General features: G+C 40.2%; 1 protein-coding gene across 6 annotated transcripts; it reads left to right on the top strand.

The window, feature by feature from the left end:
- The first annotated feature begins 1816 nt into the window (after positions 1-1816).
- LOC144007629 (uncharacterized) lies at positions 1817-11072 on the top strand. 6 transcript variants are annotated; one of them, XM_077507437.1, is made up of 11 exons: positions 4359-4380; positions 4643-4747; positions 5080-5202; positions 5547-5721; positions 8146-8255; positions 8330-8848; positions 8921-9094; positions 9807-10020; positions 10104-10177; positions 10281-10471; positions 10624-11072. In XM_077507437.1, the coding sequence occupies exons 4-11, from the start codon at positions 5552-5554 to the stop codon at positions 10699-10701; spliced, it is 1530 nt and encodes a 509-aa protein (XP_077363563.1). In that variant the 5' UTR covers positions 4359-4380; positions 4643-4747; positions 5080-5202; positions 5547-5551; the 3' UTR covers positions 10702-11072. The 6 variants fall into 6 exon arrangements, with proteins under 6 accessions (XP_077363562.1, XP_077363559.1, XP_077363558.1 ...); XM_077507434.1 differs by having other exon boundaries at positions 5080-5215; XM_077507435.1 differs by lacking the exon at positions 4359-4380 and adding an exon at positions 4431-4449 and having other exon boundaries at positions 5080-5215.
- Positions 11073-11095: the final 23 nt, after the last annotated feature.

The following is an 11095-nucleotide window of genomic DNA, read 5'->3' as shown; positions in this document are numbered from 1 at the left end:
ATGATTTGTTGGTACCAAAAAAAGCAAGCTCTTAAGTTGATAAAAGAGCAACTGTCCTCAGTTCTATTTTAATGCTTTACAAGGAGGCAAATCAAAACAAAGAAAAAGGACAGAAGGTGACACATTAAAGAGCAGACGTTAAAGTTGTCTTAATTTGAAACTATTGCTTGAATTTTCTCTAGTAGGATTGTTACTGTATAATTGTAACGGAATAGCAAAGCTATTGGTGGTAAAAATTGTCACGAATTCCGTAAGCTATTTTTCAAGGAGTTGACGTTGGGCCTCCTCGCGTGATTATTTTTGGAAGTAATTCTGATTCTTTGTGTTTGTCATTTTGGGAAATGATCAACTGTAATTTAAACATTTTATTAGTTTGGCTGAAAAAAAAATCAAGATTTCATTATATGGCAAAAGCAAAAATTGACAAAAGAAATAACAGTTGACTGATTCAGCGTAAAATGACTTACACCCACTGTTTCAAATTTTATACACTTACTTTTAACCCGTCTTTACTAAAACATTTAGTCAAAAATACTGAGTACTTTCACATTATAACCACCCATGAACTTCTTATAATGTTGTCTAAGTAACATTTTTCAACCTTTTCTGACCATAACCGCTCTATATTTGACAAAGAAAAGTCGCTGGAAAAGCCATCATCTGGGTGATTACTGCCCTCTAATGGATTTTCCGTGCAATGCACGTGTCAGATCATAATGCGAAAAGCGTTTCAGCATGAACAAATTCTGTTTGAATGCCGAGGTTCCACTGCATATCGATAGATAGATCGATAGATCGATCGATAGTGTGTTTTGTGCAGCGTGTTTGTGTATTTTATCTTCACGCATCATTGGCAAGCACGTCTTTGTAATTTGTGATGATATTCACAACAAAGGTTGTCTATCCACAGCTTCATGGAGCTTGTTTTGGTGCATCATAAAGGGGAAAAAAAGTTCTTAAAATAAACTTAATGAGTCGTTGAGGTTGAGGTCCCATTTTCTTCTTTTAATTTCATCACAGGCTGTCAGTGAGCATGATGTCGAGCTGGCTGACAAACTGCTAAAAAAAAATTCTAAGGAGAAAAAGGACAACGTGAGAAAGCGATTGGTACTTTCGTTTTTTGCTGATGTTGTCAGTCCAACGCCAACCACCAATCACCATTCTGCACAACTTTATAAAATCAACAACACACCAAGTCCGAAGTCTTTTCTCGATCCCACATCGCCTAATGTGAAATTCAGTATCAATTCGCACCTTGCTGGCAGCAGCAGCAAGGTCATGGGTCGATCTTAAATGAAGGCTGTTGCTATCGAAACGGCAGACGTTGATCATCCTGGATGAACAAGCAAAAAAGACTTCACGGTGAAGGAAAATAATCAATTGACTTTGGCTATTCAGTGTTAGCCAGCTTCTTTGTTCATTTTCATTCTAGTCATATACATGCTATTTACGTTTACTGTACAATGGAAGCAAATATTTGCCTGTGCAGTTTTTGTTGAACGAATTGTATTGCTTAAATTGTGTTTCATGTAACAATAATGTGAGGAAATGCACTTCAACATACAATCCACTCCTGGGGCAAAGAAAGTAACCCAAACTGGGTGGAATAAATATTAAAAAAACAAACAAACACTATTGTAAATTGTTATAATTTTGTTCGTTTTATATTTCAATTGAGTTTTTATAGAACAGTGGTGGCTTCATTTTGGTTACTTCCTGTTTTTGTCCTTTGAAAGAATAGGGGATATAAATTGGTTGCTCACGCTTTTAATTGGCTTCAGGCGTGTGATAGACGCAAGATGACAGCAACCCGTCAATGACAGACGGCGACCATTCGGTGAGTGCTTTTCATGTGTGCATGTATAGATATTCACTGATATTTCGACGCACGTATACTTGTTTAGGCTATTCTAGAAGAATTGTACTTATTCGGTGGTTTCTTTCTGATTGGTTCACTGTGTTTGTTACTTCTGTACTTTTGTCACGTTCCCAGCCATGGTGAGTGCATGACCACAATTGTTTGTTACCTTCAATCTTGCATTTCTTTTGAACTTAATATTTCCATGTGCCTTGTTTTGTTTTTTGTTTTTGTTTTTTTTATTAAGGCCACAATTTTGGCCACTCGCCATCCAGCTTTTCCTGTATTTGTATGGAATGAGAACGTTGCAAGTAGGGATGTAAACGATATCCAAACATCACGAGAAGATAAATATCGTGATATGAACCTCACGATACGATACGATAATTGTTGCGATATTGTGGGGAGGTTGGTAGAGATGGGAAAAAAAAGGTCAGGAAAGTCAAAAACCCTGCCAGAGTTCGACTTTAGCCACTTTAGGTGCTTCTCGTAATGACCTCGTTTACCTGCCGTTTGAGTACAAGCACCTGTAAGCCATGTTATTGTCATGCTCATATTAGCTTAGCAGCGCAAAGCATCATGGTCTATGTAGTTCGCAATGCTGTGTTGAGCTGAAGGGGACGAAAAGTAACATTTTATGATGAAGATCCATCCATCCATTTTCTGAGCCGCTTTCTCCTCACAAGAGTCGCGGGGGGGGGTAGCTGGAGCCTATCCCAGCTGGCTATGGGCAGTAGTCAGGGTACACCCTGAACTGGTCGCCAGCCAATTGCAGTATGATGTAGATGTTATCAAAGAATTGCTGGTCATGACTGATTTATGGGAGTGATAACTGCCGCAGTGGCCAAAACATTCCTAATTCAAGTGAAACTGCACTTTTGAATTGACCACCAGAGGGTGCTGGAACTGCACAAATAGAATACAACCTTGCCTTTTTTTTAACAGATGTGCTTGCTTTTAATATTGTGACATGACGGCAATTTTAATATCACAATATTGCCATTATCGTTGGCAACAGTGCCAAAGAAAATCTGAAAGGCTTCCTGTACCTTCGATGGAGAATTTAGAGCATGTGATGTCAGGTTGGAGTGAAATTGCCGCAAGCCTTCATGGCTGACGTATTTGGTGCAAAAGAAGTGACTTTAATTACAGCCAACCTGCACGGGAATCTGTTAAAAAAAAAACAAAAAAAAAAGTATGCCAGATGTTTCTTGGCTGAAAAATGACCTTGCGTGTTCATAAAACAAAGACTCTGCATGCATGAACCCCGATAGCGGCACTGATGGTCGCCATGGCAACATCCAGGCAACTCTGGGGGGATGATTACAATCAGGGAATCGCAGCAGCAGTCTTGAAAGCATGCGAGATGAATGCATGGACCGGAAACTGTTTTTGTAAAGATACTTCCATGATTCCACGTTTTCCATTTAAGTACCAAATGGAGCCACATATGTATCATGTGAGTGCATTAAATTAGATACGATAACGCGATCACCAATTGTAGACGTTAGGAAAGGGAATCGATGGAGCCACTTCTCATGTGCATGACCTTACTTTGTCTTTGCACGGGTTCGTGCTGTTGCCAGGATACAATTTCCTATGGCAACACTTGAGCAGTTGAGGTGAAAGCATCCAGGTGACCGGTTGCTCGACACCGTGAATGACCATCGAATGGCGTGCACAAAACCCACACGACCATTTTGAATCTCTTTCCAAATGTACGTTTAAACTGTAAAGATTTTCGTGAGGAATCAAAACAGTCCTGACATCAAGTGCTACCACATATTGTACGTTAAATCAAGTACGGTGATGGGAAATATTGGATTCAGGATAGATGACGACGTTTCAAGTGAAACACGATTTAATCCTGGCGAAGGAAATGATGAACATATCATATATATATGAATGATAAATGAGTGAATGATGTTTATCCATCCATCCGCTTTCTAGACCGCTTATTCCTCACAAGGGTCGCGGGGAGTGCTGGAGCCTATCTCAGGTCAGTAGGCGGATGACACCCAGGACTGGTTGCCAGCCAATCGCAGTGTTGATCCATCTTTATTGGTATACTGCCCCCATTTGTTGCACGATTGTTACTACAATGCTCGCACTCAACTCGTGCTCAGTTGCACATAAATCCCAGTTTGAATTCATCATACCTTGATCATACCTCTCATTTTGGACACGATGGGGACATTTGCTAGGACAAAAATGTCCAGAAATATTCACCAAAAATCAATAAAAACGCATTTTCTCATTCTGATTGCTGTAGTAGCTTGTAATTGTGTTTTTATTTTATTATTTTAAATTCTAATAACTGTCCAGTTCACATCACTTTGTCACATAATGTGACTGATTATTTGTCATAAGATGCCGAATCTTGGTGAAAAGAGCATCAAAAGGCTTTGCTGAATCGTCTGTGCCTTCCAAAAACGGGCATGGAGGGCAGGATGGAGGGCAGGATGGAGGGCAGGATGGAGGGCAGGATGGAGGGCAGGATGGAGGACAGGATGAGGAGCAGTGTGAGTCGCCGCCTTCGAGCCAACGCTGGAGCTGCTCTGTGCTCCTGCAAAGATGGACAAGGACAATTTGTATGTATGGTTATTATAGTTTTGGAATTTGGCCCCTGTTCCTTTTGAGTGGGTTGAGGCTTTAGGATTACAAACGAACTCAAATGAATTGTAGTGTTGTAGAAATGGACTTTTCTGAGAGAAAAAAAGTCGAAGTAGCAATGTTTTTCAATCGGTTCCCTTAAAATTACGTGTTATACGCGCACCTGAACAGGAGGGGGCAGCAGCGGTCTAAATGACGCAGTCAGTGACGACGAAGACAAGATTCTTCTCGTCCAACACGTGATGCCATTTGTCGGTTTTGAGGGAAACAACCAAGGTGAGGTTTCGTCGTTGTGCGCGTCCCACCGGACATTACGGTTATTTGAAATAAGCCATACATGAATAACGGGTACAGAACAACTGGACATTATTGGAAAACGTGCATATCAATCTTTAGACTCTCTTAGCTGACCGCCATTTTAAAGTCAATTGACTCCGTCTTGTAATCTGGCTTTTCATAACTAAATTTTCATTATGCTGATATTGAGGGCATGACATCGCAGGGGTGGACAGTAATTCTAAATGTTCTCGTCTTTGTGATATCGAATGTGAAGTTAAACAATGGGGTTGTGTTGTGCTTTTTTTTTTTTCAATCGAAACTGTCCAAAGTTCCATGTACCAGAGGAAGCAAGAGAGAAAGTCGTCTCACAAGTTAAAAGCAAGATGTTGATGTAAAGCGAAATTAAGCGAACGCCACAAAAGAGGCCAGAACAACCTCCCAAGAAATAAAAGGTGAACTCCAAAGGTAAAACTGCACTAGCCTCACTTTGTACTATCCGTTGTCATGTGAACTAAACTGGAGTTCATGACAGTGATACCGCTGCTGAAAATATGACCTAAAAAAAAAAAAAAAAAGCGAATTGGAATTTGCCAGACTGCAGTTGACAAGGCTCAAACCTTCTTAAAAAAAAAAAAAAGGTGCAAGTGTATACATTTAAACAACTCAAAAATTAACGATAATCTTTTTTTTTTATTTTATGATTATGCTGATTTTATAATTGTGGAGTGTAATAATTGTAATTGCATTTCGATTAATTGCACAGCCCTAACTGTTGCTGTATTGTTGAATATTGCAGTGATTATGGAGGGGAATGAGATGGAGATGACGCAAGAAGAGCTCCGGAGTTGGATCTCGGAGACTGTGCAACAAATGGATGTGACCCCTCCTGTTGTAAGGGAGCAACTCAATCTTTTGAAGTCTACGCTGGAAAAGTGGAAGGAACAAGGCGATCGACTTCTGGAACTTAGCAAGTGAGTGGATTGGTGGAAAATTATTATTTAATTTTACTGTTCAGTGTTACTTCTTGCAAAAGGCTACCAGTTCAAAATAAAACTAGAGCTGCGAGCAGCTATAAAGGGCCCTCGCAGCCCGGGCCACGTTGGGGTACTTGCACGTTGGGGAACTTGCACATTGGGGTACTGGCACATTGGAAGCAGAATTTCTTTGAAAATGGCATGATAAACGTGGATTTTTTTTTTTTTTTTTTTGCCAGGTGTGATGAGTGTGTCAAGCTCAATGGGTTTTGGTGATTGTTAAGATCTGCAAAAATCAGCGTCTTATTTTTTATTTTTAGGCAATGAGTTGCCCTGATTGGTATTTTTTGTAAAAGTGTATATACACATCATCGCTCGTTGTACTCATTGCACAATGTTACTTTTATTGTCCAAAGGGGCAATCAAAAATGAATAAAACAAAATGGAAATGTACATACGTTTGGATCGGTGTGAAGCCAGTGAACAATTTGAGTGGTGGAAACTAAAAGAATATTCATAAATGACTGAGTTATCACACTTAGAATGAGTGTACATTTTTTGTACAAAATACCGTATGTGGGGTATTTTTTTTTTATTCCTCAAGGGCTAGGTGGCGCTGCATATATAACTGAATGTTGTCACAGAGATAACTTCAGGCCTTGACGATAAACATACATGTCAAGTTTGGGATTTTTTGGAGCATGTACCGGGGAGTTATCAAGCATATCCTTTTTCATTGCGAAACACAAAATTTGATGCCCCGCCCTCATAATATAGTATTTCGAAAAGACAAAATTTTCCCCCCCTGTCGTTGGCTCAGGTCTTGACGTGGTCCAGGCCAAGTCTTAACTCAGTCGGATGAAACGTGTAGGAGAAGTGGGCTAAAGTCTGCCCCCTGTGAATGTGCAAAAATCGTCAAAAATGGGACATTCAAAAATTCGTAGCTCACTTCCTGTTCATTTTAGCATATGGGTCCAAGAGACTTTTTTGTAGGTCTTGGGCTCCCTCATACACCTAAAAATATTCGTCGTTCTTGCTTAAACGTACAACCGGGGCTGCTTCGTTAAAAACTTCTAGGGGGCGCTATTGAGTAATTTTTGTAAAAATAGCACAATCAACAATAAAATATTGCTCATTTTACCAGGCCAGATGTGTGTGCCAAGTTTCATGAGTTTCTGTGCATGTTTAGACCCTCAAAACTGGCGTTGTTTTCTTGGCGAACAGCGCTTAGCCACGCCCACAGCAATTCGCGAAAACTCACAAACTTCGTGTTGTGACATCATGAAGGCCGAAACCCTCATCTGAGCAAATATGAGGTAGGTCCAGTTAACGTGTTTGGAGAAAAACGTAGAAGAAAATTCGTAAGAAAAAAAATTGCCACTAGGTGGCGCTATCAGTTAGATGAAATATAAGTCAGTAGATGTCTTTAGGGCTGGACTCTCATCAAATGTGTGAAATTTTGAGAAGATAGGATCATCTCGGTCAAGTTAATGCAGCTTTTATTTTCACGAAAAATCTTCAGACTTAGCGTCACCGTAGCGGCCACGCCCTTTGGCGAAAAGTTACAATATTCGGTGTGGGGCATGATCAACATCTTAAGGCTTTTCTGACCAATTTTCAAATGGATCCCTTCAACGAGCTCAGCACAGTAGCTAAAAACGTAAAGTATGACATTTATTGTAACCACTAGGTGGCGCTATATGTATAACTGAATTTTGTCATATAGATGTTTTCAGGCCGTGACTATTACGTTGCCTGAGAAGTTTGAGATTTTTTGGAGCTTGTACATGGGAGTTATTCAGCATTTGCTCTTTCTGGACAAATGAAATTTTAAAGTCAATATTTGATGCCCCGCCCCCGTCATATAGTATTTCGAAAAGGCAAGATGTTTTGCCCAGCTGTTCTCTCAGGTCTTGAGATGATAAATGCCAAGTTTGAAGTCAATTGGATGAAAAATGTTTGCAAAGGGGGAAAAAGCATGACTACAGTGAATGTGCCAAAATAGGCCAAAATTGGACATTAAAAAATTCATAGCTCACTTCCTGTACATTTTAGCTACATGGTCCCAATAGACTTTTTTGTGCGTCTCGGGGTGCTACACGTGCCTGCCAATTTTCGTTGCTCTAGCTCAAACGTGCCGGGCTTGGTTTTTATTTTTCTACGCTAGGGGGCGCTATAGAGTCGCGTTGTTATAACGACTTCATAATATCAAATTTTTCGCCGGACCTGAGGAGTGTGCAAAGTTCGGTGAGTTTTCGTGAATATTTAGGTACCCAAAATCGCGATTGTTTGCGGAGAATAAAGAAGAAGAAGAATAATAATAATAATAATAATAATAATAATAATTTTTACAAAAACAATAGGGACCTCGCAGCGGTCGCTGCTCGGGCCCTAATAAATGTTTGTGTTGGTGTCTTTCAGCTCCGTGGCAGCATATGAAGCGATTGTGAAGGAACGGTATGCGTTTTTGGGTTGGGAATACACAGACGCAGATTCTGACGAGGATGTGATCGAAATCACAAGTGGCGACGGTAAAATAGCTCACCCGAATCCCACATCTTCATCACGTGGGCTCTTTCATCATTTGCTTTGTTTGGCTTTGTAGAAATCTCCCCTTCGTCGCCATGTGATTCTGAAATAAACGTTTGGAGCAGCGGTTCATCACCAAGTTGCACAGCTACACCAAACGACGACTTGGAAGCCAGCAAAGACAAACCGGCAAAGGTGAACTTGACCAGATTTCCCACACGCGAAATTCGGAGTTTACGTCAAAGAGCTCCTGAGAATCGCAACCGCGACAGTGAGCACTTAAGCCCCGTTCCATCCCAGTCTGATGACAGCGCAGATGATGTCGATTTTGTAGCGGAGCCGCCACCGAGCAAAAAACGGCGTATCAAGATTAAATGGCCCCTGAAGACTCGTGCGAAGAAAAAAACAAGGCCGCCAGTGGACATGATTCGGAAAGAAGCCGAAAAATCAACAGTGGTTGATAACACCAATCCAAATGGAAAAAATAACACTGCTAGTAAAACCAACCTCATAGTAAATAACACTGTGAGCAAGACAAAGGAAACCGGAGCAAATGGCGGAAAAGACACACCCACCATCCAACCATCTCAATCTGGTACAGTTACGATCCAAATTGTTTTTGTTTTGTGTAATACCGTCCACTGACCATTTGAAATGTCCTTTGCAGTTCCAGTGGAAAATCAACCGTGCATAATATCAATGTGCTGCATGTCCGCCGAGGGTGCCTCTAAAATGCCCAATAAAGTGCCAGAAGCGAGGATCGAAATCGGTATGAAGGTCTTGGCCAAGAAGATGTCGATGTGTTGGCAGCGTGCGAAAGTCAAGAAAAGGATCAAAACTGGTAAAGAGAATTTCAATTCTAGTTTTTGTACAAGTCATGAATTGAATTGGTTAGATGACCCACCCAACCGGTTTAGAATTGCAGACAGAATAACTGTAGGGAAAAAAAAAAAAGTGATAATATAATATAAATATAAAAAATTGTCATTTTATATATTTGATAGTGGTGTCGGGTGATTAAAATTTGTAACTAATTAGTCGCAATAGTTAACTCATGATTAATCACAAATGTTATTTCTGTTCTAAATGTACAATAAAATAAGTTTTCTTAAAATAAAAGTGGGAAAAAAATGTTAAATATGGTTGCATCTTTCAGTCACTGATACAGGCATTTCATAATTCATCAAAATAAGTTAAAATTAAAGATGTACAAAAACAATATTGTGTGTTTTTTGTTGTTGTTGTATGAGCTCATCTTTTTTTTTTTTTTTTATACAATATTGTGACCTTTTATATCGCCAACCTCCCCACAATATCGTGATATCGTATCGTGGTGTTTGGATATCATTACATCCCTAATAATTAATAAATGAATGTTTGCTTCTTCAGTTTTTAGCGGCGATGCTTTAAAACTGTCTGTTTAAAAACAATAATAAAACTTGTCATAATGAAGACAAATAAATCATGATAAACTTTTTTTTGCCATATCGCTAAGGCGCTACTGCAGAAGTTCCAAAAGTCATTCAGTGAAATGTCGGTTTTGTTTTCCCCAGCCAATGATAAGCTGAAATATTCTGTCCGCTTTCACGACAAGACCAAGCGCCTCGTCTCCGCGCACCACCTGGCCTTCGTCGCCACCACCAAGTTGGAATACTTGTACATCGGCGCCCGAGTGGTGGTCGGCCGCAACGACGACCACGACGACGACGACGACGTCTTCTGGGCCGGCATTGTGGCGGAACTCCCAACCAGAAAGAACCATCAGAGGTCAATTGTAAACAGGATGTTGTCAAATTAATCATTTCAGTCATTTGAAATGACTTTTGTGTGATCAAATCATGTTTTTGTAGGTTTCTGGTCTTTCTTGACGATCAGTCTGCGTTGTATGTCGGCTTACCTCATCTTCACCTGGTGATCGCACCTTGTAAGTTTGGCTGTTTTGTTTCTATGCTTTTATTAAAGTTGAACTCTATACTGTGTGTCGATTGAAAGCAGTTTTTACTCGACTATTGCTATTCTCGTGACAGTGGGGAATCCCGTGGACGACATCGGCAACACTTCCCATCGGAAATTTGTGAAGGGATATATCAAGGCCTGGCCTTACCCGCCCCTCACCCAGTGCATCCTCGGACAAAGCCTTAAGGTGGAGCACAAAGGAGTTCAGCAGAGCTGTGTGGTTCGGCTGCTCGATTGTAGCCTGATGCAGGTCCAGTATGAGGTCAGTAGCATCAACATGTTGCTTTGCATCATGCAAACAGAAACCCCAAATCGACCGCATAGATAACTGTTGCGATTTGACTCCTGGGGGCTGCAACGGCTATTTGAGGAAATACAGTTTTTGTTTTTGTTTTCTTGTGTTGTCATCTTTAGGAAAGTCAATGTAAGGAATGGATCTACAGGGGCTCATGGCGCTTGGAATACATGGCAAAAATGACGCAGGTGCGTTAACGTTGCTGTGCAACGGAAGGCGTGTGCGTCTTGTGACGTCCCCCATCTCAGCCATCATCAGCAACAAGACAAAGAAAAAGGGGAAGTGCTGCTGGATCACTTACAATTATGGATTATGGTGATGCAAATTTGAGATTTTACATGCATGTGACTGTACTGTATTTTTGACTCCCTTTTTTTTTCCTCAATGGATTTCAAAATGGCCGTTTGGTGATCACATCTTTGATATGTTTTAATGCACAGTTAGCAAATTTTTTTTAAAATATTTTTTAATATCAGGGTTAATCTCACAGTTTTGGTGTTACTATTTTTCTAGCAATTTTTTTTTATATTCTACAGTATTTCAAATAAATTCATGTTTGTTTGTTTTTCGCAATTTCATTCAATATTTGCT

This window comes from Festucalex cinctus, chromosome 19, assembly GCF_051991245.1.
Source record: "Festucalex cinctus isolate MCC-2025b chromosome 19, RoL_Fcin_1.0, whole genome shotgun sequence".
Lineage (NCBI taxonomy): Eukaryota > Metazoa > Chordata > Actinopteri > Syngnathiformes > Syngnathidae > Festucalex > Festucalex cinctus.
The sequence above is the reverse complement of the archived record's forward strand: the minus strand, read 5'-3'. Positions and strand labels throughout refer to the sequence as shown.

What these genes read in the sequence shown, in the direction of transcription:
- LOC144007629 (XM_077507432.1), top strand. Translation starts at nt 4,714, where the DNA reads ATGCCATTTGTCGGTTTTGAGGGAAACAACCAAG. An exon ending in CAAGAAAAGGATCAAAACTG is followed by an intron (nt 9,095 to 9,806) that starts GTAAAGAGAATT and finishes TGTTTTCCCCAG; the next exon opens with CCAATGATAAGCTGAAATAT. An exon ending in TCACCTGGTGATCGCACCTT is followed by an intron (nt 10,178 to 10,280) that starts GTAAGTTTGGCT and finishes TTCTCGTGACAG; the next exon opens with TGGGGAATCCCGTGGACGAC.